At 38.7% G+C, this 27,875-nt stretch overlaps 2 protein-coding genes and 1 non-coding gene across 4 annotated transcripts in view; 2 read left to right on the top strand and 1 right to left on the bottom strand.

The window, feature by feature from the left end:
- Positions 1-23,670, bottom strand: part of LOC107626932 (protein FAR1-RELATED SEQUENCE 6-like) — a 26,715-nt gene extending 3,045 nt beyond the window's left edge. Inside the window, exon 1 of the mRNA XM_016329818.1 lies at positions 23,578-23,670. Coding sequence (XP_016185304.1) covers positions 23,578-23,670 — 93 coding nt within the window. The remainder of the gene's footprint in view (positions 1-23,577) is intronic.
- LOC148573216 (small nucleolar RNA R71) lies at positions 10,788-10,895 on the top strand. The gene has a single exon (XR_015906792.1). It is a non-coding gene; the product is annotated as a small nucleolar RNA R71 (small nucleolar RNA).
- Positions 23,468-27,875, top strand: SGS3 (XS domain-containing protein / XS zinc finger domain-containing protein-like protein). Of its 2 annotated transcripts, none has more exons than XM_016327523.3 (6): positions 23,468-23,690; positions 24,691-25,726; positions 25,883-26,177; positions 26,333-26,577; positions 26,968-27,125; positions 27,399-27,875. In XM_016327523.3, exons 2-6 carry the CDS (start codon positions 24,701-24,703, stop codon positions 27,622-27,624), a joined length of 1,950 nt encoding a protein of 649 aa, XP_016183009.1. In that variant the 5' UTR covers positions 23,468-23,690; positions 24,691-24,700; the 3' UTR covers positions 27,625-27,875. The 2 variants fall into 2 exon arrangements, with proteins under 2 accessions (XP_016183009.1, XP_016183010.1); XM_016327524.3 differs by having other exon boundaries at positions 23,559-23,729.

Here is a 27,875-nt window from a genome sequence, read left to right as displayed (position 1 = left end):
TTCAAATTTTCAATTTTAAATTAATAACTTTTTCTATACTACTATCAACTAGTTTTTGCACCACATTCTCTTTCTTAAATGTGTTAGAGCTCTATGTTAAATGTATTAGAAGTAACTAATCTATTTATTTATTATTTCAACTAATTTAATTATTTTAATTATTATTATTTTTTATTTTTATTTGTTGAATTACATTGAATTATTATTATTAATAACGAGACAAAACGACTAAAAAAACTACACAATAAAGCATAAATTATTCTAAAGTGAATAATATAAGTTTCATAAGCAAAAATATTAAGGAAGCATTATTAAATAAAGATTAAGGGTAAATTTGGTCAAGTGGAGCAAAGTTGTCACTCCAAGAAAATATGGAGGCTTAGCAATTAGAGATACTGACGTCGGCCTTTTTGCCAGTAAAGAATTTCATAAAAACAGTCGCGTTGTAGATATAGTCTCTAAACCGACAGAAATCCCTTCGTACAAACGTTTTGGTTGTCACAAGTAACAAACTCCTTTAAAATTGTTAACCGAAGTATTCAAACCTCGGGTCATCTTCTCAAGGAACTGCAGGGAAGTATGTTCTTATTATTGGCTATGGAGATTGTAAATTGGGGTTGAGAGTGAGGAATAAGTATGACAAATAATTTAAATGGCAATTAAAATAAATAAATACTGTAAAACAAACTTTTGGTAAGGTATGAGAAATTGGAAGTCCAAATTAGTTATCCTTCTCAATAATTCAATTCCTCGCCGTCAGTCCCGTCGAGCGATTTCATACCTTGCTTGGCTTGCTTCTTGGCTTGATAGCTAATGATATATGAAATTGAGATAGTTACCTTTCAGAAAATTAGAGAGTGTTAATGTAGATGTGTTATTCTTCGGAAGGTAGGAGAAAAGAGAAAACTATAAAAATAAAAAGATCAGCTTAGATGATTTCAGTTATGCTGGACTCTCTCTCTCCTACAGCCTCCTTCTTAGGTCTCGCTTTCTGTGCGACATGAACCCACTGATTGGAAGACAATACCTATAGGGGGCTGGTAATTCAAATCCGAATAAGCTGGTCAAGTAGAAGGAACTCCCAAAGTGTGAAGCCCTTTGGAGTAGGGGGATGAGACTTGGTCTGGGGCAATTGCACCGTTCTCTCCCTCCGCACTTAAAGAAGATTGAATCTTAACTCCACTTAGTTAACCTTTGCTAAAGTGAAGGAAAGTCAAGAGACTAATTAGTCTGACCTTCGAATCCTATTTATTTCCTAAGAAAAGATTGGGATTATTAAAAGTCAATTCAACTAGCAAAGATAACAGTTATCAATTATGTTGAGCTAAGATAACTCCTGAGTTACTGATTTCTTAACCAAGACCAAAAGGGGAAAATAAATAAATCTACTGGAATAAAAATATCTTCAAATTGGGAATAACAGTAACACAAATAATAGAGAGCAATATTAAACTAAAATACCTCAAATAACATTAATTCAAATAATCTGGAACATAGAAGAATTCATAAATTAACTTGCAAAAGTAAATAATCAACTAAAGTAATGGAATGAATAAAAGTGAAAGGGAAGCTTAAAGTAAAGGAACATTAAACCTAGGATTGAGAGTCACTCCTAAAACTAAGAGAAGTCCTAAATCCTAAGAGAGAGAGAGGAGAGAACCTCTCTCAAAACTAAATCTAAATCATGGAAAGTAACTAGATTGGCGAGCTCTCTCTGAATGGATGCATTCCCTCACTTCATAACCTCTGGTCTATGCCTTCTGGACTTGAATTTGGGCCAAAAAGGGCCTCAGAATTCGCTGGGAGCGTTTTCTGCAATTTCTGGTGCGTGGCCTCTGTCACGCGTCCGCGTGGGTCACGTGCTCGCGTCATTTGGAGCTTTTCTTGTCACGCGGTCGCGTCAGTCATGCGGCCGCGTCATATGTGTTTTGCTTAAGGCGCGCAGTCGCATCAGTCATGCGGCCGCGTCGCTATTGATTCGCGCTTGGCATGCGTCCGCGTCGTCCATGCGATCGCGTGGATGCCAGTTTCTTTAAAAACTCCGTTTTGTGCTTTCCTTCCATTTTTGTATGTTTCCTTTCCATCCTTTAAGTCATTCCTGCCTTAGAAGATCTGAAACTACTCAACACACTAGTCACAACATCGAATGGAATTAAAGATAATTAAAATAATTAGTTTTAAAGCATAGGAAACGTGTTTTTCACATACATCACATAATAAGGAAGGAGAAGTAAAACCATGCAATTAATATGAATAAGTGGGTGAAGGAATGGATAAATCACTCAAATTAAGCACAAAATATATCATAAAATATGGGTTTATCAACCTCCCCACACTTAAACAATAGCATGTCCTCATGCTAAATCCAAGGTAAAAAGTAAGGTTAAAGTGATGGAATGTCATGTAATGCAATCTAATCTAAATGCAACTACCTAGATGAATGATGCATTATGCAATTCTAATTTTTATTCACTTGAATATAAAGCTTGCATGTAGTTAAATTAATTCACATTCTCAAGGAGTCATGTATATATATAGCCAAGCCGTAGATAGTGATGAAGTGCCTTTACAATTGAGATGGGAGAGAAAAACATTTTAAAAACTTGCAGGACAATTAATAATTTAAACAGAGATAAATGTTAATGAGCTATTGAACCCTCACTGGATTTTGTGTTTACTCTCTAATCACTCAGTGTTTCTTGGGTTAATCACTCTATTCTTCTTTTTATTCTTACTTTCTATAACTTTGTTCTTCATCTAACCAATCAACAATCATAGAATATAGTCATACCAAAAATCATGAGGTCTTAAGTAAGGTTGTAATGGGGCCAAGGTAAAGGTAAGGGTATATGTATAAGGCTAAGTGAGCTAATAAGTGAATCCTTAATTAGACTAAGATCTCACCTAACATACATACTTTCTAAATCAAAGCTTCTTTACCTATTTTCCATATTTTCTCACTTTTGATGTTACATGCTCATATCTCAATATTTATTTTTATCCCATGTGCATTGCTTTATTTCATAATTGGGGAATTCTTTTTGTATCCCCTTTATTCATAACACTTTTTTTTTAATGCACATGGTAATTCAATTATTTTGATTTTACATGAGCATGCTTCCCAAAACTTTTTATTTGAGTTATTTTATTCTTTTCAACTTTTCTACCTTTTGTTTTTATCATCCATGTTCCCAATATGTTTTCCCACATTTAAACCATACATACTTCCTATCTTAAGCTAACCAAGGATTCAACTTGGGATTTTTATTTTGTCTTTCTGCTTAAGGCTAGTAATGTGGCTGATAGAATAAAAGGGGGTTTAAAGGCTCAAGGGGCTAACAAGGGTGATGTAAAGGGTAGGCTATTTTGGGATAAGTGAGCTAAAATCAAATAATGGCCTCAATCACTCTCTTGGTATGTATTTCTATTCTATAATCGGACATATAGATTAAAACAAAGTAAAGAACACCAGAATAAACAAGAAGGGCGGAACAGACAGGAATAAAATATTATGGTTTGAATGTAACCATACAATTAAGCTTAAAACTCACAGGCTGTGTGTTCTCTAGCTCAAAAATCATTTATCAGTTATGTATGTCATGCAGGTTTAGTAAAAAATTCTCATTATTCTCAATGTAAAACTTAAGGTGGCTTTAAAGTTCTAGTGTTTCTCCTTGATGAAATGTTGTTAACTAACTAACATGTAATGCTATATATACAAGGTGTGGGTTGTTTTGATTCTGTTAAAGTCTCTAGTTTACTTCCTTTTTCTTTTCAATCTATTCCGAGTTATCTTATGCTAAAAAGGGTAAACTATACTAATCAATCCACAATTTCTATAACTAATAAGTTAGAATTGCAACTAAACTAAGTGGCTAAAATATGAACTAAAAATGCAAAATGCAGAAATAGAGTATAAATACATGAAAATAGCAATGTATAAGTACTGCAAAATAGAAATAAAAAGAAAAATATAGAAAAATAGCAAAATAAATAAAAAGAGTATGTAGTGGTTCACCAAAAAAAGAACGCCAGAGATGGCGACCTCCCCACACTTAAAATGTAGCATCGTCCCCGATGCTCACTCAAGCAGGGTGTGAAGGGGTGTCACACTGGAATGGTGGGTAGCTGGGGTCTCTGTGGTGGTGGTCTGATAATCAGCCTGTTGCAGAGGAGGTGCTGACTGGATATGGATCTCGGGGTCTACAGCCTAAATCTGAGGTGGAGCCTCCTGATGTGATGTTGCCTGCTGGGGGCCTGCTTGCGCTGCCTCCTGCTGTGGATGGGGTGCAGCCTCGGGCGCATCTGCCTCCTCCTCAGATGCCTTGGATGGTGTGTCAGGCTCGGAGGGGATGTCGCCAGAGCGTATTGGTGCACGAAATTGTGATCATCAATAATGGCGCCAATAGAATTGGAGCTCTCAAATGTGAATCACACTTTGTCACAATTCCGCACAACTAACCAGCAAGTGCACTGAGTCGTCCAAGTAATAAACCTTACGTGAGTAAGGGTCGATCCCACGGAGATTGTCGGCTTGAAGCAAGCTATGGTCATCTTGTAAATCTCAGTCAGGTGGATTCAAATGGTTATGAAGTTTAAGGTAATGAAAATAAACATAAAATAAAGATAGAGATACTTATGTAATTCATTGGTGGATTTCAGATAAGCGTATGAAGATGCTTTGTTCCCCTTGAACCTCTGCTTTCCTATTGCCTTCTTCCAATCATTCATACTCCTTTCCATGGCAAGCTTTATGTTGGGCATCACCATTGTCAATGGCTACATCCCGTCCTCTCAGTGAAAATGGTTCTGATGCTCTGTCACAACATCGGCTAATCAGCTGTCGGTTCTCGATCATGTCTGAATAGGATCCATTGATCCTTTTGCGTCTGTCACACGCCCCACAATCGCGAGTTTGAAGCTCGTCACAGTCATCCCTTCCCAGATCCTACTCAGAATACCACAGACAAGGTTTAGACGTTCCGGATCTCAGGAATGGCCGCCAATAATTCTAGCCTATACCACGAAGGTTCCAATCTTAGATCAGAAACCCAAGAGATACGCATTCAAGCCATTGCTAGTAGAACAGAGGTGGTTGTCAGGCACGTGTTCATAGGTGAGAATGATGATGAGTGTCACGGATCATCACATTCATCAAGTTGAAGAACGAATGAATATCTTGGAGAAGAAATAGACTTGAGTTGAATAGAAAAACAATAGTACTTGTATTAATTCATGAAGAACAGCAGAGCTCCACACCTTAATCTATGGTGTGTAGAAACTCCACCGTTGAGAATACATAAGAACAAGGTCTAGGCATGGCCGTGAGGCCAGCCTCCAAACATGCATAAGACTCTCAAAGATCAAAAGTATATGAAAAGGTGTGAAAATACAATAGCAAAAGGTCCTATTTATAGAGAACTAGTAGCCTAGGGTTTACAGAAATCAGAAATTAATGCAGAAATCTTCTTCCGGGTCCACTTGGTGTGTGCTTGGGCTGAGCATTGAAGCTTCCATGTGTAGAGACTTTTCTTGGAGTTAAACGCCAGCTTTTGTGCCAGTTTGGGCGTTTAACTCCAGCTTTTGTGCCAGTTTTGGAGTTAAACGCCAGAATTCTTGAGCTGACTTGGAACGCCTGTTTGGGCCATCAAATCTCGAACAAAGTATGGACTATTATATATTGCTGGAAAGCCCAGGATGTCTACTTTCCAACGCAATTGAGAGCGCGCCAATTGGGCTTCTATAGCTCCAGAAAATTCACTTTGAGTGCAGGGAGGTCAGAATCCAACAGCATCTGCAGTCCTTTTTCAGCCTCTGAATCAGATTTTTGCTCAGGTCCCTCAATTTCAGCCAGAAAATACCTGAAATCACAGAAAAACACACAAACTCATAGTAAAGTCCAGAAAAGTGATTTTTATTTAAAAACTAATAAAAACATAATAAAAACTAACTAAAATATACTAAAAACATACTAAAAACAATGCCAAAAAGCGTATGAATTATCCGCTCATCACAACACCAAACTTAAATTGTTGCTTGTCCCCAAGCAACTAAAAATCAAATAAGATAAAAAGAAGAGAATATACAATGAATTCCAAAAACATCTATGAAGATCAGTATTAATTAGATGAGCGGGGCTTTTAGCTTTTTGCTTCTGAACAGTTTTGGCATCTCACTTTATCCCTTGAAGTTCAGAATGATTGGCATCTATAGGAACTCAGAATCCAGATAGTGTTATTGATTCTCCTAGTTAAGTATGTTGATTCTTGAACACAGCTACTTTATGAGTCTTGGCCGTGGCCCTAAGCACTTTGTTTTCCAGTATTACCACCGGTTACATAAATGCCACAGACACATAACTGGGTGAACCTTTTTAGATTGTGACTCATCTTTGCTAGAGTCCCTAATTAGAGGTGTCCAGGGTTCTTAAGCACACTCTTCTTTTTGCTTTGGACCTCGACTTTAACCGCTCAGTCTCAAGTTTTCACTTGACACCTTCACGCCACAAGCACATGGTTAGGGACAGCTTGGTTTAGCCGCTTAGGCTAGGAGTTTATTCCTGTGGGCCCTCCTTTCCACTGATACTCAAAGCCTTGGATCCTTTCTATCACCCTTACCTTTTGGTTTAAAGGGGTATTGTCTTTTTCTGCTTGCTTTTCTTTTTCTTTCTTTCTTTCTTTTTTTTTTGCCCTTCTCTTTTTTCTTTTTTTTTTTTTTTTGCAAGCCTTTCACTGCTTTTTCTTGCTTCAAGAATCAATTTTATGATTTTTCAGATCATCAGATAACATTTCTCCTTTTCCTTTCATTCTTTCAAGAGCCAACAATTTTAACATTCATAAACAATCAAATTCAAAAATATGCACTGTTCAAGCATTCATTCAGAAAAACAATAGTATTGCCACCATATCAAAATAATTAAACTGTTTTAAAATTTGAAATTCATGCACTTCTTTTTCTTTTTCAATTAAAAACATTTTTCATTTAAGAAAGGTGATGGATTCATTTTCATAGCTTTGAGGCATAGACACTTAGACACTAATGATCATGTAATAAAGACACAAACATAAATAAACATAAAGCACAATTTTCGAAAAACAGAAAATAAAGAATAAGGAAATTAAAGAACGGGTCCACCTTAGTGATGGCTTGTTCTTCCTCTTGAAGATCTTATGGAGTGCTTGAGCTCCTCAATGTCTCTTCCTTGCCTTTGTTGCTCCTCTCTCATGGTTCTTTGGTCTTCTCTAATTCCATGGAGGAGGATGGAATGCTCTTGGTGCTCCACGCTTAGTTGTCCCATGTTGGAACTTAATTCTCCTAGGGATGTGTTGATTTGCTCCCAATAGTTTTGTGGAGGAAAATGCATCCCTTGAGGTATCTCAGGGATTTCATGATGAGGAATTTCCTCATGCTCTTGATGAGGTTCTCTTGTTTGCTCCATCCTTTTCTTAGTGATGGGCTTGTCCTCATCAATGAGAATGTCTCCCTCTATGTCAATTCCAACCGAATTACAAAGGTGACAACTGAGATGAGGAAAGGCTAACCTTGCCAAAGGAGAGGACTTATCCGCCACTTTGTAGAGTTCTTGGGATATAACCTCATGAACTTCCACTTCCTCTCCAATCATGATGCTATGTATCATGATAGCCCGGTCTATAGTAGCTTCGGACCGGTTGCTAGTGGGAATGATTGAGCGTTGGATGAACTCCAACCATCCCCTAGCCACGGGCTTAAGGTCATGCCTTCTTAGTTGAACCGGCATCCCTCTTGAATCTCTCTTCCATTGAGCACCCTCCTCACATATGTCCATGAGGACTTGGTCCAACCTTTGATCAAAGTTGACCCTTCTAGTGTAGGGGTGTGCATCTCCTTGCATCATAGGCAAGTTGAATGCCAACCTTACATTTTCCGGACTAAAATCCAAGTATTTCCCTCGGACCATTGTAAGCCAATTCTTAGGGTCCGGGTTCACACTTTGATCATGGTTCTTGGTGATCCATGCATTGGCATAGAACTCTTGAACCATTAAGATTCCGACTTGTTGAATGGGGTTGGTGAGAACTTCCCAACCTCGTCTTCGGATACTCATTCTTTTTGAGTTTGAAAGGGACCTCGGGGATCACTTTCTTCTTGGGCACAACTTCATAGAAGTGGTCTTAATGCACCCTTGAGAGGAATCTCTCCATCTCCCATGACTCGGAGGTGGAAGCTTTTGCCTTCCCTTTCCTCTTTCTAGAGGTTTCTCCGGCCTTTGGTGCCATAAATGGTTATGGAAAAATAAAAAGATTTAGCTTTTACCACACCAAACTTAGAAGGTTGCTCGTCCTCGAGCAAAAGAAGTATAGAGGAGATGGAGTGGGCTTTGTGATTCGGCCAAGGGGGAGAAGTGTTGTTTAGGTTGTGTGAAAATGAAGGAGTGAAGATGGGTTTATATAGGGGTGAGAGGGGTGTGTATGGTTCGGCTATAGAGGGTGGGTTTGGGAGGGAAAGTGGTTTGAATTTGAATGGTGAGGTAGGTGGGGTTTTATGAAGGATGGATGTGAGTGGTGAAGAGAATGGTGGGATTTGATAGGTGAGTGGTTTTTGGGGAAGAGTTATTGAGGTGATTGGTGAATGGGTGAAGAAGAGAGAGAGTGGTGGGGTAGGTGGGGATCCTGTGGGGTCCACAGATCCTGAGGTGTCAAGGATATCTCATCCCTGCACTAAGTGGCGTGCAAAACGCCCCTTTCTGCCAATCCTGGCGTTAAACGCCAGGCTGCTGCCCATTTCTGGCGTTTAACGCCAGCTTCTTGCCCATTCCTGGCGTTAAACGCCAGCCTGGTGCCCATTTCTGGCGTTAAACACCCAGAATGGTGCCAGACTGGGCGTTTAACGTCCATTCTGCTACCTTTACTGGCGTTTAAACGCCAGTAACTATCTCCTCTAGGGTGTTCTGATTTTCATTCTATTTTTCACTTTGTTTTTGATTTTTCAATTGTTTTTGTGACTTCACATGATCATCAACCTACAGAAAACATAAAATAACAATAGAAAATAGAAATTTAACATAGATAAGTAAAAATTGGGTTGCCTCCCAACAAGTGCTTCTTTAATGTCAATAGCTTGACAATGGCTCTCATGGAGCCTCACAGATATTCAGAGCAATGTTGGAACCTCCCAACACCAAACTTAGAGTTTGAATGTGGAGGTTCAACACCAAACTTAGAGTTTGACTGTGGGGGCTCTGTTTGACTCTGTATTGAGAGAAGTTCTTCATGCTTCCTCTCCATGGTGACAGAGGGATATCCTTAAGGTTTAAACACAAGGGAGTCTTCATTCACTTGAATGATTAATTCTACTCTGTCAACATCAATCACAGCTTTTACTGTGGCTAGGAAGGGTCTGCCAAGGATGATGGATTCATCCATGCACTTCCCAGTCTTTAGGATTATGAAGTCAGCAGGGATGTAGTGGCCTTCAACCTTTACCAAGACATCTTCTACAAGTCCATAAGCCTGTTTCTTTGAATTGTCAGCCATCTCTAGTGAGATTTTAGCAGCTTGTACCTCAATGATCCCTAGCTTCTCCATTACAGAGAGAGGCATAATGTTTATGCTTGATCCTAGGTCACACAGAGCCTTCTCAAAGGTCATGGTGCCTATGGTACAAGGGATTGAGAACTTTCCAAGGTCCTGTCTCTTTTGAGATAATCTCTGCCTAGTCAAGTCATTCAGTTCTTTGATGAGCAATGTAGGTTCATTCTCCCAAGTCTCATTACCAAACAACTTGGCATTTAGCTTCATGATTGCTCCAAGGTACTTAGCAACTTGCTCTTCAGTAACATCTTCATCCTCTTCAGAGGAAGAATACTCATCAGAGCTCATGAATGGCAGAAGTAAATTCAATGGAATCTATATGGTCTCAGTGTGAGCCTCAGATTCCCATGGTTCCTCATTAGGGAACTCCTTGGAGGTCAGTGGACGTCCATTGAGGTCTTCCTCAGTGGGAATCACTGCCTCTTCCTCCTCTCCATTTTCGGCCATGTGGGATGTGGTTATGGCCTTGCACTCTCTTTTTGGATTCTCTTCTGTATTGCTAGGGAGAGTGCTAGGAGGGAGTTCAGTAATTTTCTTACTCAACTGACCCACTTGTGCCTCCAAATTTCTAATGGAGGACCTTGTTTCAGTCATGAAACTTTGAGTGGTTTTGATTAGATCAGAGATAATGGTTGTTAAGTCAGAGGGACTCTGCTTAGAATTCTCTGTCTGTTGCTGAGAAGATGATGGAAAAGGCTTGCTATTGCTAAACCTGTTTCTTCCACCATTATTGTTGTTGAAACCTTGTTGAGGTCTCTGTTGATCCTTCCATGAGAGATTTGGATGATTTCTCCATGAAGGGTTATAGGTGTTTCCATAGGGTTTTCCCATGTAATTCACCTCTTCCATTGCTGGATTCTCAGGATCATAAGCTTCTTCTTCAGAGGAAGCTTCCTTAGTACTGCCTGTTGCTGCTTGCATTCCAGACAGACTCTGAGAAATCATATTGACTTGTTGGGTCAATATTTTATTCTGAGCCAATATGACATTCAGAGTATCAATCTCAAGAACTCCTTTCTTCTGAGCTATCCCATTATTCACATGATTCCTTTCAGAGGTGTACATGAATTGGTTATTTGCAACCATTTCAATGAGTTCTTGAGCTTTTGCAGGCGTCTTCTTCAGATGAAGAGATCCTCCAGCAGAGCTATCCAATGACATCTTGGATAGTTCAGACAGACCATCATAGAAGATTCCTATGATGCTCCATTCTGAAAGCATGTCAGAAGGGCACATTCTGATCAATTGCTTGTATCTCTCCCAAGCTTCATAGAGGGATTCACCTTCCTTCTGTCTGAAGGTTTGGACTTCCACTCTAAGCTTGCTCAATTTTTGAGGTGGAAAAAACTTTGCCAAGAAGGCATTAACTAGCTTTTCCCAAGAGTTCAGGCTTTCTTTAGGTTGTGAATCCAACCATGTCCTAGCTCTGTCTCTTACAGCAAAAGGAAAGAGCATAAGTCTGTAGACTTCAGGGTTAACCCCATTGGTCTTGACAGTGTCACAGATTTGCAAGAATTCAGCTAAGAACTGATGAGGATCTTCCAATGGAAGTCCATGAAACTTACAATTCTGTTGCATTAGAGAAACTAATTGAGGCTTAAGCTCAAAGTTGTTTGCTCCAATGGTAGGGATTGAGATGCTTCTCCCATAGAAGTCAGGAGTAAGTGCAGTAAAGTTACCAAGCACCTCCCTTGCATTGTTGGCATTGTTGTTTTCGGCTGCCATGGTTTCTTCTTCCTTGAAAAGCTCTGTTAGGCCCTCTAGAGAGAATTGTACTTTTGCTTCTCTTAGCTTTCTCTTCAAGGTCCTTTCAGGTTCAGGATCAGCTTGAACAAGTATGCCTTTATCTTTGTTCCTGCTCATATGAAAGAGAAGAGAACAAGAAAGTAGGGAATCCTCTATGTCACAGTATAGAGATTCCTTGAGGTGTCAGAGGAAAAGAAGAATAGAAGGAGGAGGTAGAGATGAGAGAATTCAAACTTATTAAAGAAATAGGGTTCGAATTGCACCTTGAGGAGGAGTGTTAGTCCCTTAAATAGAAGGATGTGAAAAGAGGGGGAGAATTTTCGAAAATAAATTAAAAATATTTTGAAATAATAAAAAGAAAATTTTGAAAATTTGATTGAGATTTTCGAAAATTAAGTTTGGGAAAGAAATTAAGTGATTTTTGAAAAAGATTTTGAAATCAGAATTTAAAAAGATATGATTGAAAATTAATTTTGAAAAAGATGTGATTGAAAAGATATGATTGAAAAGATATGATTGAAAATCAAATTAAAAAAAGAAAATTTTAAAACTAAAGTTGATTACTTGACTAATAAGAAATTAAAAGATATGATTCTAAAATTTAAAATTTGATCCTTTCTTAATAGGCAAGTAACAACTTGAAAATTTTTGAAGTAAATCTTGAATTGAAGCAAGGATTTTTGAAAATAGTAAAAATAAATATAAAATGGAAAGAAATTAATTTTGAATGAGATATGATTGAAAAGATATGATTTGAAAAAGATTTGATTTTGAAAAATTATGAAAACTTGAAAAAAATGTGAATTAAAAACAAAATCTTCCCTCTAGTGTCATCTTGGCGTTAAACGACCAGAATGGTGCCCATTCTGGCGTTTAACGACCAAATCTCTACCTTTTTGGGCGTTAAACGCCCAGCCAGGTACCCTGGCTGGCGTTTAAACGCCAGTTTTCCTTCTTCACTGGGCGTTTTGAACACCCAGCTTTTTCTGTTTGATTCCTCTGCTGAATGTTCTGAATCTTCAATTCTCTGTATTATTGACTTGAAAAGACACAATTTTGAAAATATTTTTGAATTTTTAATGATGAAAAATAATAAGAATGCAACTAAGATAAAATAAATAATGCATGCAGGACACCAAACTTAAAAATTTTCATATAAAAGACACTAACAAATTGAGAATGCATATGAGAAACCACAAAACACACAAAACAAGAGAATTTAAAGATCAGAGCAATGAAATCATCAAGAACAACTTGAAGATCAATGAAGAACATGCATGAATTCGAAAAATGCAAGAAGAACAGAAACATGCAATTGACACCAAACTTAAAATTAGACAATAGACTCAAACAAGAAACATAAAATATTTTTGGTTTTATGATTTTAAAATTTTTTTGTATTTTTTCAAAAATTATGTAGAAAAGAAAATAAAGAGAATCAAAACTTTTAATAAGAATTCCAGGAATCATGCAATGTTAGTCTAAAGCTTCAGTCTAAAAAGGATTAGACATGTTTGGCTAAGCTTCAGCAGGACATTACATTCAATAGCTAAATTGATGAGAATCAATCAGCTTTTGTGATGATAAGAACATTACCTTGAAGCTCTAGAATTCATTCTTAAAAATTCTGAAGAAAAGATACCTAATCTAAGCAACAAGGTGAACCGTCAGTTGTCCAAACTCGAACAATCCCCGGCAACGGTGCCAAAAACTTGGTGCACGAAATTGTGATCATCAACAATGGCGCCAATAGAATTGGAGCTCTCAAACGGGAATCACACTTTGTCACAATTCCGCACAACTAACCAGCAAGTGCACTGGGTCGTCCAAGTAATAAACCTTACGTGAGTAAGGGTCGATCCCACGGAGATTGTCGGCTTGAAGCAAGCTATGGTCATCTTGTAAATCTTAGTCAGACGGATTCAAATGGTTATGGAGTTTAAGGTAATGAAAATAAACATAAAATAAAGATAGAGATACTTATGTAATTCATTGGTGGATTTCAGATAAGCGTATGAAGATGCTTTGTTCCCCTTGAACCTCTGCTTTCCTATTGCCTTCTTCCAATCATTCATACTCCTTTCCATGGCAAGCTTTATGTTGGGCATCACCGTTGTCAATGGCTACATCCCATCCTCTCAGTGAAAATGGTCCTGATGCTCTGTCACAACATCGGCTAATCAGCTGTCGGTTCTCGATCATGTCGGAATAGGATCCATTGATCCTTTTGCGTCTGTCACACGCCCCACAATCGCGAGTTTGAAGCTCGTCACAGTCATCCCTTCCCAGATCCTACTCAGAATACCACAGACAAGGTTTAGATGTTCTGGATCTCAGGAATGGCCGCCAATAATTCTAGCCTATACCACGAAGGTTCCAATCTTAGATCAGAAACCCAAGAGATACGCATTCAAGCCATTGCTAGTAGAACAGAGGTGGTTGTCAGACACGTGTTCATAGGTGAGAATGATGATGAGTGTCACGGATCATCACATTCATCAAGTTGAAGAACGAATGAATATCTTAGAGAAGAAATAGACTTGAGTTGAATAGAAAAACAATAGTACTTGTATTAATTCATGAAGAACAGCAAAGCTCCACACCTTAATCTATGGTGTGTAGAAACTCCACCGTTGAGAATACATAAGAACAAGGTCTAGGCATGGCCATGAGGCCAGCCTCCAAACGTGCATAAGACTCTCAAAGATCAAAATTATATGAAAAGGTGTGAAAATACAATAGCAAAAGGTCCTATTTATAGAGAACTAGTAGCCTAGGGTTTACAGAAATCAGAAATTAATGTAGAAATCTTCTTCCGGGCCCACTTGGTGTGTGCTTGGGCTGAGCATTGAAGCCTCCATGTGTAGAGATTTTTCTTGGAGTTAAACGCCAGCTTTTGTGCCAGTTTGGGTGTTTAACTCCAGCTTTTGTGCCAGTTTTGGAGTTAAACGCCAGAATTCTTGAGCTGACTTGGAACGCCTGTTTGGACCATCAAATCTCGGAAAAAATATGGACTATTACATATTGGTGGAAAGCCCAGGATGTCTAATTTCCAACGCAATTGAGAGCGCGCCAATTGGGCTTTTGTAGCTCTAGAAAATTCACTTTGAGTGCAGAGAGGTCAGAATCCAACAGCATCTGCAGTCCTTTTTCAGCCTCTGAATCAGATTTTTGCTTAGGTCCCTCAATTTCAGCCAGAAAATACCTGAAATCACAGAAAAACACACAAACTCATAGTAAAGTCCAGAAAAGTGATTTTTATTTAAAAACTAATAAAAACATAATAAAAACTAACTAAAATATACTAAAAACATACTAAAAACAATGCCAAAAAGCGTATGAATTATCCGCTCATCACGTATCATCAGTTTCAGGTGCTCATATTGTCGCTTGTTGCGATGCTCCATCTGGTCAAGCCGTCAAAACAGGCGGTGCACTAGATGATAGATGGGCTCTGGGGCAGGTGGAGGTGCAGTGGTGGTGGCAGGTGTAGCTGTAGAGGAAGAGGGGCCGGCAAATGGTGTGGCAGTGTCACCAGGAGCAGTAAGGACTGGAGGTCTATAGCCCAAGGCCAGAAAGTTCCTGCTGTGCGGGATAATCTTCTTGCATTCTGCAGCAGGTGGCCTATCATCGGTATCCTCCCAAGGCACGTCAGCTCGACGGCCCAGCTGTGTAACCAAATAGGGAAAAGGAAGAGTGCCTCGGACGTGGACCCTGGCCATGTAGAACCGGATAAAGCGTGGCAGGTACAAGTCCTTACCCTCCATCACACACCAAAGGAGGGTGATCATAGCGGCTGGTATATCCGTCTCATGAGTACTCGGCATAATGAAGTTGCTAAGTATCTGATGCCATAGCCGAGCCTCATCATTCAAGTACGCCCGCTTGATTCCCTTGGGCATCGTGGTGTTCTGACCCATGATCCAAGGAACGGTCGGGTCAAGGGCAATCCTCGCCTTGACTGCATCCCAATCAAACTTCATAAAGCGCATGTCTTCCTCAGCTTTCTGATAACCATCCGGCTGATCAGATTTAGGCAGAAGCTTCAGAACATCTTCAATTGCATCTTCAGTGACCAGAATCTGCTTCCCTCTGAGGTTCACTGCATCTAGGGAGGTCTTTAAGTAATTGCAGTAGAATTCTCTAACCCAAGATGCATTGACCTCAGTCAGAGGTCTCTCCATGAAGAACCAGCCTCTTTGTTTGATCTGGTCAGAGGTGTATTATTGGAGTTCTTCTGGGATCTTCAAGGTCCTTTCCAGGTATAGGTTCCTGGAGGTTGCAAACACCGGATACTTTAGCTCACAGTATCGGTTGCAAATTTTATTGGATCAGTGGCAGGAAGAAGTTGGTCAGCCTTCTCCTGCGGGGTAAAGTGTTTCTCCCGCCAGGAGGCATCATGCATTAGATCTATGATAGACATAGATGATTCTCCTCTTTTATGTTTGTCCGTGGTAGCCTTTCCTTTTCCTTTTCTCTGGGAATCTGACATCCTGAAAAAGAAAAAAAAAAGAAAACCAGGATATAATAAAAATAGGAAAACAAATAGGCAAATAGTAAAAGAAAACACAAAGTGGCAAAGAAGCAATAGGATAAGGAAAATGAGTTAAGTAAATGTGCATTAAGGATTGTATAGGAGTTAAAAGTCCGAAAAGAAGAATTCACAATCCAAAATGTAATTGAATTCATGTTAAATAGAAAAATTATCATTATGCCATGGTTAGAAGGTTAAAAGAAAGTGAAAGAAAATCAGAAGAGAAGTTTGAAAGGTTAGGTTGGTTAGAATTAAAAAAGAGTTTAGAAAGTTAAAATTAGGGAATTAGTGAAAAGTGGGTTAAAGTAAGTGGCATAATGAAAATATTCCAAGTAACAAGGATTCACAGGTAGGAACTATAAGTAACTCATAACCAAACAAGGAAAACAGGTTGATGCTGATTCAAATAGATATAGAGATAACAAAAATTGGAATCAAACATCGAAAATGCAATATATGAACCAGGAAATCAAAGAGAATAAGAATGCGTGCCCTGGCATTCATGAATGGGTTTGGGTAAAGCAGAGGAAAGCAGATTTCAAAATGCCAAAACCAAAACATGAATGAAAATATTTTACAGAAATTTGGGCAGCATTTCGGCTAAAATTGGATTGTCCTGGAAAAGAAACAGCAGTCAAATAGTTCATATGAATCAAAAATAAAGCTGCAATTACATATAAGAAATATAAACATGAAAATTCAGAGTAAAGAGCAACATGAAACAAGAAATTACAGCATATGAATATTACAATCATCACAGTAACAGCAGAATTGCGAAAATAATGAAACAAGAAACAGGAACAGCGCAATTAAACAGACCTAAATCCACTAACCACATCCTAGGCTACCTAACATCCTAAAATCCACTACAACATGCATATCTAACTAGCCTAATGATGAACAAAAATAGGAAAAATATGAATTAACGACGAAGGATAGAAGGGTGGCGTTCGTCGGAACCTGGTAGGCGAATGAGGAGAGTGGGGCAGAAAGGTGGCTGGGGATGGTGGTGACGGCGTCTGGCGCGGCGGAGAAGGGCGGTGCGGCGGTGGGTACGGTTGTTCGGGGGGCAGGGAGGGAAAGTAGGGGTACTGGGGGTAGGGGGTAGGGAAAGGAAGGGGTGTGGGTGGTTGTTGCTGGGCAGGGCGGCGGTGACGGCGGCGGTGGTGGGTGGTGGCGCGGCGTGGGCAGTGGCGGTTAGGGGGGAAGAAGAAGAAAGAAGAAGAAAGAAGGGGGAAGGAGGGAGGTGGGTAGGTGGCGGCGGGGTCTGGCGGTGGCGGTGGTGGTGGCTGGGTGGTGGTGGTGTGTTGGAGAGAAGAGAGGGAAGAGAAGGGTTCGGGGGGCGATGGATAGGGTTCGCGTGGCTGGGGGTTAGTATATTTGAATCCACGCGATTGCGTGGGGCACGCGGTCGCGTGGCTGGGGTGAAACGGGGCTGACGCAATCGCGTGGGTCGCGCGATCGCATGGAAGGGGTAAAAAGAGGGAATGATGCGATCGCCTGGGGCATGCGATCGCGTCGCTGGAAATTGTGCTAAACGCACGAATCCAGCGTCGTTTCAGCGCAACTCTCTATCTCCTTTTGGGGTGTTGTGCAATCCATGCGACGCGATTGCGTCACTCACGCGGTCGCGTGGGATTGGTTGTGTGCAAGTGACGCGATCGCATGGGGCACGCGATCGCGTGGGCATCTTGTGCAAAACGCACAATGGCCGCACGATTCCAGCCCAACTTTCTGGACATTGGATCCTTACGCCGATTTCCATATCGCGCGACCGCATGGATGACGCGGTCACGTGGGTAGTGTTTTTTGCAATATGACGCGATCGCATGAGTGATGCGGTCGCGTCGCGCACCCTTTTTTTTTTATGCACAATGCAGAATGCAATGCTTAATGTGAATGCTATACATGATTCCAGGTTTAGCAAAATAAAATAAAACTCAAAAACAAACAAAACTAAATAAAATTAAAGGAGCAAAAGGAATGATCATACCATGGTGGGTTGTCTCCCACCTAGCACTTTTAGTTAAAGTCCTTAAGTTGGACATTAGATGAGCTTCCTGTTATGGCGGCTTGTGTTTAAATTCATCCAAAAATCTCCACCAATGCTTGGAATGCTAATAGCCTCTGGGGTCCCAAACTAGGCATTGAAAGCTCCTGAGCAGCTTCAAACAGAGTCTCAGGCTCCCGGGGTGACGAATGTCAGAATAGAATCCATGATCCCAAGCCTTGTTTTTAAATCCGCCTCCGTCTTGATCTACATTTTTCCATCCGGGCGGTTTAAAAAGTAGATTCTCACCATGGTGACCAAACGTTCTCCGTGATCCGTTCGATTGAGCATGAGACCAATCCGTGCACTTCGATTCGAAGCGTGGAACCTTATTGAACCTTATGCACCAGCTCTGAGTACGAGCCATTCCCCTCTTACTTTTAAAGCCGCAGAGAGCTCTAAGCTGGCCATCTGTTTCAAGCAAACCGTATTCAAGTGAAAAAGTAAAGTTAAAGGCTAAGGATTGTACCCACTTGAAGCTTGTATTGGGTGGTAATGGCCTTGGGGTAGGTGTTTCCGGTGGTTCTGTAAGTTCTACTCCCTTGTACTCTTCTGTGAATTCCTCCACTTCCTTGCAAGATTCTTCAAATGTATCTGTGTCCTGGTCAAAGTCTTCTATGTCTTCCTCATCACTTGAGTCATAGACTGGAGGTTGAGAGAAATCTACCTCTGCATCATCTTTGTATTCATTTGGGAAAGATTCTTCGATCTCAGAGAATTCACTTGCGGATGCAAGTTCATTACTAAGAGAGCTTGACTTATGACTATCATCATCAAGGGAATTTGTGTCCTGGGTTATTCCGTCTAGTTCTTCATAAACGACTTGCCTTGGGAATTGTGCACTATTCTCCTTAGCATCAACTGTAACGTCCTTGACGGAGTTCTCCTCAGCTTTGGACTCCCATGGAGGTTCAGCATCTCCTAGATCTTCAACCAACTCTTCTTCTTGTACAATGACAGCTTCTTCCACTTGTTCTAGTACGAATTCATGCTCTGTCTTGTCCACTGGAGTTTCTAGTATCTCCTTCATGCTACGCTCTTCATTAGATTGTCCACATGGGGCTGTGGTTGGTCCTTGAATGTTCGAACGTCTAGAAGCTAATTGAATTACTACTTGCTCTAGTTGTCGAATGGTTGTTTGAAGTTTATTTACTGTTTCCTTGAGGCGAACCTCTGATTCTCGGGGTGATGGATTTGGACATGATACATAGGAAAGTGGTGGTGCTTGGGAGTGATTGGATTGGAACTGGGGTAAATAGGGATCATGCGGTGGCGAATGGTGAAGAGAAGCTTGTGAGTGTGGTGGTTCGAGGTTATGTTGAGAGGGTGGTCTATAGGCACGGGGTGGGGCTTGTTGGTAGTTACAAAGTTGTCCACCATATTTATCAGCTGGGTGTGCATTGTATAATGGTCGTTGTCCATGATATCTTGGAGGGTGTTGTTGCCTAAAGGGTTGATTAGATCCTCTTGGCTCCATCCATCCTTGATTGGTCTGACCTTGATGCATATTCCTGCTGTGGCTTCTATTTCCTTCAACAAAGTTAGAACCAAACTCAAAGCGAGAGGGGTGAGAGTTCATAGTAGCAAATAAAATTAAAAATGAAAAGCAGAATTAAGTAAAAGAAAAATATTTACAATAACCAATAATAAGGCACACATTAGCAGTTCCCTGGCAACAGCGCCATTTTGACGTCGGGCTTTTTGCCAGTAAAGAATTTCATAAAAACAGTCGCGTTGTAGATATAGTCTCTAAACCGACAGAAATCCCTTCGTACAAACGTTTTGGTTGTCACAAGTAACAAACCCCTTTAAAATTGTTAACCGAAGTATTCAAATCTCGGGTCGTCTTCTCAAGGAACTGCAGGGAAGTATGTTCTTATTATTGGCTATGGAGATTGTAAATCGGGGTTGAGAGTGAGGAATAAGTAATTTAAATGGCAATTAAAATAAATAAATACTGTAAAGCAAACTTTTGGTAAGGTATGAGAAATTGAAAGTCCAAATTAGTTATCCTTCTCAATAATAAAGAAGATTGAATCTTAACTCCACTTAGTTAACCTTTGCTAAAGCAAAGGAAAGTCAAGAGACTAATTAGTCTGACCTTCGAATCCTATTTATTTCCTAAGAAAAGATTGGGATTATTAAAAGTCAATTCAACTAGCAAAGATAACAGTTATCAATTATGTTGAGCTACGATAACTCCTGAGTTACTGATTTCTTAACCAAGACCAAAAGGGAAAAATAAATAAATCTACTGGAATAAAAATATCTTCAAATTGGGAATAACAGTAACACAAATAATAGAGAGCAATATTAAACTGAAATACCTCAAATAACATTAATTCAAATAATCTGGAACATAGAAGAATTCATAAATTAACTTGCAAAAGTAAATAATCAACTAAAGTAATGGAATGAATAAAAGTGAAAGGGAAGCTTAAAGTAAAGGAACATTAAACCTAGGATTGAGAGTCACTCCTAAAACTAAGAGAAGTCCTAAATCCTAAGAGAGAGAGGAGAGAACCTCTCTCAAAACTAAATCTAAATCATGGAAAGTAACTAAATTGGCGAGCTCTCTCTGAATGGATGCATTCCCTCACTTCATAACCTCTGGTCTATGCCTTCTGGACTTGGATTTGGGCCAAAAGGGCCTCAGAATTCGCTGGGAGCGTTTTCTGCAATTTCTGGTGCGTGGCCTCTGTCACGCGTCCGCGTGGGTCACGCGGTCGCGTCATTTGGAGCTTTTCTTGTCACGCGGTCGCGTCAATCATGCGGCCGCGTCATATGTGTTTTGTTTAAGGCGCGCGGTCGCATCAGTCATGCGGCCGCGTCGCTGTTGATTCGCGCTTGGCATGCGTCCGCGTCGTCCATGCGATCGCGTGGATGCCAGTTTCTTTAGAAACTCTATTTTGTGCTTTCCTTCCATTTTTGTATGTTTCCTTTCCATCCTTTAAGTCATTCCTGCCTTAGAAGATCTGAAACTACTCAACACACTAGTCACGGCATCGAATGGAATTAAAGGTAATTAAAATAATTAGTTTTAAAGCATAGGAAACATGTTTTTCATATACATCACATAATAAGGAAGGAGAGGTAAAACCATGCAATTAATATGAATAAGTGGGTGAAGGATTGGATAAATCACTCAAATTAAGCACAAAATATATCATAAAATATGGGTTTATCAGATACCCAATATGTAAATTTTGCTTTATTAGGAAAGCTTGTTTGGCAATTACTGCATAATAAAGATAAGCTTTGGGTAAAAATTATGTTGGCAAAATATTTTCTTGGGAGTTCTTGCTTTTCACCCAATTTTTCTAATAATGTTTCAAGCACTTGGCGAGCGATTTATAAGACAATAGAAAAGTTTTGTGATAGTTTTGATTGGTGTACAGGCAAGATGTCTCAATCCTTTTGGTATCATGCTTGGCGACCATGTGGAACGCTAGCTCCTTTGGTTCTTTTTGTGCACATTTTTTATTCTCACTTGAAACTAGAAGATGTCTAGTACCATGGACATTGGCGGTGGGATATTCTTTGCACAATGATTCTGGAAGAAGTTAAACTTGATTTGATACTCTTTGATCCTATCAAGCAGGCAGGAGATAAAATAGGTTGGTTTTTGACAAACTCAAATACTCTCACATACTCGACTAAATGTGGGTATGAATGGCTATTGAAGAAGAAAATTGGATGGAATGATAATGAAAATTGGCTTTGGCTTTGGTGCTTGAGAATACCGGAGAAGATAAAGTGTCTGCTCTAACTTTGCCTCAACAACGGAGTTTTCATAGCTAGTTATCGGTTTCAAAGAGATCTTGCTACTTCTTATTTTTGTCAGAGATATTATCTTGCTCTAGAATATTGCTTTAGGACTTGCCAAAAAGCTCGTCAGATTTGGATTAGCTTAAACTTGGGAATGACCGTTGAGGACTCTAGTTTGAATTTTGTGTCTTGGATTCGTTCTAACCTCAACAAAAATGAGTTTCTCTTTGCAGCGGCCTTTTGGTGGATTTGGAGGGATAGGAACAATGACATCTTCCATCAAGATGATCCATGGAGTAAGGAGAAAATTGTTCACTTAGTTAAACATGTTGCTCGAGATTTCTCTAATGTTGTTACCACCCAAAAACATATTATTCCTTCCTCTTTGCAATATAACTGGGAACCACCTCCAATGAATGTCTGTAAAGTGACGATGCAAGCGTTTTTGAAAATGAGCAATTAGCTGGCTTTGGATGTATTATTAGAGACAGCATGGGAATTTGGATAAAAGGTTGTTCTGCCAGTATACCTCTTTCTAGTGTTCTCTGTTCTGAGCTTCATGCTATTTGGAGAGGGCTTGTTATGGCTTGGGATTGTGAGTGCAAAGAGGTCATATGTGAAACTGATAATCTTGATGCGTTTCTTCTTGTTTCACGAGACACAACCAGTATGATTAGGAATGACTCTGATATGCTTGACAAAATTAAAGAGATACTCCAGCGCAATTGGACAGCTACTTTAGTGCTCATCCAGCGCACAGCAAACAGAGCGGCTGATTTAATGGCTAAAACTGCTGCTTTAAACTAATAGGTGTACTTAGAGTGGTTTCTGCCCCCTAATAATTTAGACATTATTATCAGAGAGGAGTGCTACTCTTTTTCTTAGGTTCTTTTTCTTTGTATTATGTTCAGTCACCAAAAAAATAAAGATTAAGGGTCTGTTTGAGAAGCTTCAAAAATATTTTTTTTTTGAGTTTTTAACTTATGAAAAGTAGTAGTATACTAGTATTAATGTTTGGTGTAATTTTCAAAACTAAAGCTTTTTAAGAAGCTATTTAAGAATTTATAGAGAAGTTAAAAAAAAATAACTTCTCTCATAATACTACTATTTTTTATCACATTTCTATAAAATAAGCACTTTTAAAACTAAAAATCTAAATACAAAATAATTTATTTATAAGTTACTTTTAATATAGTCATTTATTATTTAATCTATTTTTTCAAAGGAAGTTTAGTTAAACTGTTTACCTAAATTGGACCTAAAACTATAGCAACTAAAAAATAAAAAATATTATTACAATAATATAAATTTAATTTAATTGAATAATAGTACAATTTAATATTAGTACAATTTAACTAAATGCTCAAATAGTTATCCTAAAAATTAATTTAATTGAATAATAGTACAATTTAATATTAACAATGAAACATTTTATAAAAATATATAATACTAACTGCAAACTAAAATTAAAATTTTAAAATAAATATTGTCTCTTTTATTTTGATAACTTGATGTTTTTTTTTTATAAATTCATATAAATATACAATAAAAAAAATTATATGTAAAATAATATTATTAAAAATAAAAATAGTATTATTATTTTCTATAAATATATTATATTTTCACATTATTAGCCTACTAAAATGATATTTTAAAAGAAAAATGTACACCAATCACCAAATTAAGTTCAAAGAATATATTTTTTCCCAAAGAAAGAGAAGGGTTGAACAAACTTGACAAAAAGTGGAAAAAAATTCAAAGACAATATATATTTACCCCCCACCCCCCAAAAGAATTGACACAAAATTGAACAGCCTTCTTTGCTAAGTTTGTTATTTCGTTCGTACCCAAAATAAAATAAAATAAATCAAACTTGATTAAAATTTTCAGGTCCGCAAAGACCTCACATAAGGTCTCCTCTTGTTCTTCTGACACTCACTCTCACTCTCACTCTCACTGTAGCGCGTTTGGACCATCAATCTTCCTCGATTTTCCGCCATTAACATTTCAGCGATCCCTGGTGATTCCACTCTTACCTTCGAAACGATGTCGCTTTGCTGTTAGTTGGTGTTTCTTTTGAATGCTCATTTTCTTTTTCGTAGAAGCATTTCATTATCACTTTCAGTTTCTGGTTTTTTGGATTCTGTTTTTATTTTTTGTGTCTGTGTGTTTGTGGGGTTTTTTTTTTCAGTTTCAGTTTCTCATAACCATATATTGAGTTATTTATAGCTTTGTGAAATTGAGGGTTTCAAGTTCCATGTGATCATAGCTGGTGTTTTTTTGTTAAATAATTTTATTTCTTTCCCCCTACTTCTTTGGTTTCCATTTGGTGTTCTTATTGACGAATGATTTTCATGGCCGCCTCGAAAGCTCTTATTGACCAAAAGAAAGAAAACGAAACTTCCTTGATGAATATTATCAAACCCTTGTTCTAGAATCTAGTTGCTTTCATTTTAAGTTCATGCATTTATTTGTTAACTCAAACAATAAAAGTGTTATCTGAATGTATTTGTGGATGCTGTCCGGTGCCTTATATGACAGAAGAATGAAATTAATTGTTACTTTCATTGTCTTTAATTTCCAATAGCATAGGATTATGAATTGTCACATCATGGCAATTGGCATTTGGCAAGCTTCATGTGTTTTGTATCTGGTTTTGTATGAAAATAGCCTTACCCTTACTCTGTTTCTTCTGTAAACTATCTTCTAATAATTGTGCATCTCTTTATTATGTGAAAGACCTGAGTTCATAATGGTGTGTTGTTATGCATTTTGTTGGGGGAGTGCGATGTTCGAGTAAACAAATGCTCTTGCAGTTTTTAGACTTTTGAGATATACTTGTGTTTGTCATGTAGGTTAATATTTCTATTTCTTCAAATATCTGGGCGGTCTTCCCTTTTCTGTTCTGGATGATGAATACTGAACTGTGTTGACTGATATTTTTGCTGATTCTTTATGAAATTTGCTAAATCTATGTATAATGTAATCATGCTTGACTGAGTTTTTTAAATCATACACAGAGCACATAAAATGAGTTCAAGAGGAGGCGGAGGAAGACCTTCTACTACAGTTAACAATGATGATACGCTGTCCAAAGGGAAAAATGTATCCGAATATGATCAAACGATTGACCAGTTGGCTCAAGGTGTTGCTGACACTACCCTGGATGCAGGAGAAGATGATGGTGGGTGGGAGACATTTACAAGGAAACCCAAGGGCAAAGGTGGAAACAATGCTACAAAACAATGGAATTCTCCATCCCATAATTCTAATCCCAGAGCACGGGGAAACAGAGACATGGCTCAAAAGCAAGGCAATAAAAATTACGGAACTGGACGAGCTTCTGGAAATCCCTGGCAGCAAACTCAAAATGCTAACTATAGGAGACCAGCCGGAAGAGGAAACGGAAGTTTCCAATCAGCTAGCTATGGATATGAAAGCAACTATGTGGTTCCAAATCCTTTAATTCGGCCTCCATTGCAGCAGGGTTGGAATTGGCAATCTAGAGCTGGTGCTGTGCAGTCCCATGTAGATGAAATACCACCACCAGAGGACCCTGAGAAGAATGATGATGTTGAGGATGACGATGAGGGGGAGGAGTCTGATGTTATGGAAGATACTGATGATGATCTAATGAGTGATGATTATGATTCAGATACCAGTCAAAAGAGCCATGAGACACGTAAGAAGTGTAGATGGTTCACGAAGTTCTTTGATATTTTGGATGGCCTGACTGTTGAGCAGATTAATGATCCGGAGAGGCAGTGGCACTGCCCAGCTTGTCAAAATGGTCCTGGTGCCATTGATTGGTACAGAGGGCTGCAGCCTCTAATGACACATGCCAAAACAAAAGGGTCTAAAAGGATGAAGATGCACCGAGAGTTTGCTTTACTTTTGGATGAGGAGTTGCGTAGAAGGGGTACTACGGTAGTTCCGGCCGGGGAAGCTTTTGGTAAATGGAAAGGTTTAGTTGATATGGAGAAAGATCATGAAATAATTTGGCCTCCAATGGTTATCATACAGAATACAAAGCTTGAACAGGATGAAAATGAGAAGGTATGTGCATACCTTTACTTGTGTCAACTGTTGAATAATTATTACTTGTAATAATCATAACTAGTACTCTAAAAGTGTAATATAGAAAACCATTCGAAAATTCCCTAAGCATTTGTCAGTTTGAATTAACTCAAGGTTTTTGTTCTTTGTATTTAGTGGATAGGTATGGGAAACCAAGAGCTTCTTGATTATTTTAGTACATATGCAGCTGTGAAAGCGCGACACTCCTATGGTCCACAAGGTCATCGTGGGATGAGTGTTTTGATATTTGAAGCCTCAGCTAGTGGTTATCTAGAGGCAGAGCGTCTGCACAAGCATTTTAAAGATGAAGGAACTGATAGGGATGCATGGTTTCATCGTCGTATTTTATATCTACCTGGTGGGAATCGTCAGCTCTATGGATATTTAGCTACTAAGGAAGACCTGGACGTTTTTAACAGGCATTCCCAAGGTTTCATTTCCCCTTTCAGATCTTTTTTCTTCTACATACTCGCATTCTGCAGTTTGTTAGATGTCTATGAATTGGAGGTTATGGAAGTCAGTACAATGGAAACCAATTTTATGCTGACTCTTTATATGTTTTGTGATTCCATGTGAATTTTATAGGTAAATCTAGGCTCAAATATGACTTGAGATCATACCAGGAGATGGTTGTAAACCAAATCAAGCAAATGAGTGAGGACAACCAGCTACTTAACTACTTGAAGAACCGTGTTGAGAAAGAGAAAAAGCATAAAAAAGCTCTGGAAGAATCATTTGGTATAGTGAGTGAGAAGCTGCGAAGGACAATGGAGGAAAATCGCATTGTGAGGCTCAGAACAAAAATGCAACATGAAGAAAACAAGGAAGAGGTAATACAAACATCACACATACAGACCTTATGGCTCTTGTGTTTAAACTGTTCCTTGATGCATATTTGCTTTACTTGTGTTATATGTTTAGCATATGATTGTTTCTTGAGGGTTCAAATATAATTGTGCAATGAACTGTTCTATTGAGAAGTTTCATATGTAATTACTACTTTGTAGTTCATTACAAGAGTGCATGACATGTTCCTCTCACTCCCAAAAAAAAGGAAAAGAAAAGAATAGAGATTGTTGTTTATGGATTTTTGTACGTGGTTGGTTTCATGCTTAATTTCTTTTTCTTCTGGCGAGGCGATCTGTAATTTTCTCTAGGTCAAAGCGTATTTTTTTCATGTTATGTTTTTTGACTATCTTATCCTGTGTCCCAACTGGAAGATGTATATGCAAGAAAATTTTTTCAAGGATCAGCTCAAGTCAATTCATGAGACGAGAAATGCAAGGGAAGAAGATTTTGAGAGGATGCAGCAGGAAGAACGTCAGAAGGTGATGCAGTCAAGTACCGCTCCTTTAAATGCAGAGGATCGAAGACTCAAGTAAGCAGATTTGTTTTCCATTTGCATCTGATGTATAGCTATTATGTGTTAAAGTAAATTTTTATGAAGTTAGTATCCTCTAAGATTATTCAAATCGGAAGGTTGAAGGGGATAGATTTGAAAGAAAACCTAACTTCACGACACTGGAAAAATGAATGTTTTGAGGAGTGAAGGGTTTATGTGATACACTAAAGAATGTGGTCTAATTAATTTGTTAGTGCCGTTTATATTTTCCAATGGCTTATGGTGAATTTCATCTTTCTATGGATATAGGGCCGATGAATATCTGAAATTTGTTGAGGTCCAAGACAAAGAAATGGAGAACTTTGTCGCTGAAAAGGAGAAGTTGTTGCTTGCTCATGAAGAAAGCATTGCTGCAATGAAGCGCAGGCATTGGGAGGAAGAGGTGCAGATGGAGAAGAACTTCGATGAACAACTTGCAAAACTCATGGAAAAGTATTCGCCGTCTCAATCGGAGACCAAAGCCAGTGGTACCTGATGATTGGAATGCATAGACTCATACAGCGAGATAACCACAACCAAAAATAGATAAAGATAAATCACAATTTATAGAATGACTGTTCAATGTTGGGAACTCAGATTTTGGTGCTCTAGATATTTGACTATTTGAGAATCTGACAGATTTAGTACTTTATTTTGGTTTTATTTAGTTTGAAATGTCAATCTTGAAATGATCTTGCTTTAATGCGGTACTAATAACAATAGTTTTTAACTTGGTTGATCTTCAAA

The sequence above is a fragment of the Arachis ipaensis genome, chromosome B2 (assembly GCF_059453495.1).
Source record: "Arachis ipaensis isolate K30076 ecotype BB chromosome B2, ASM5945349v1, whole genome shotgun sequence".
In the NCBI taxonomy this organism is placed as follows: domain Eukaryota; kingdom Viridiplantae; phylum Streptophyta; class Magnoliopsida; order Fabales; family Fabaceae; genus Arachis; species Arachis ipaensis.
The sequence above is the reverse complement of the archived record's forward strand: the minus strand, read 5'-3'. Positions and strand labels throughout refer to the sequence as shown.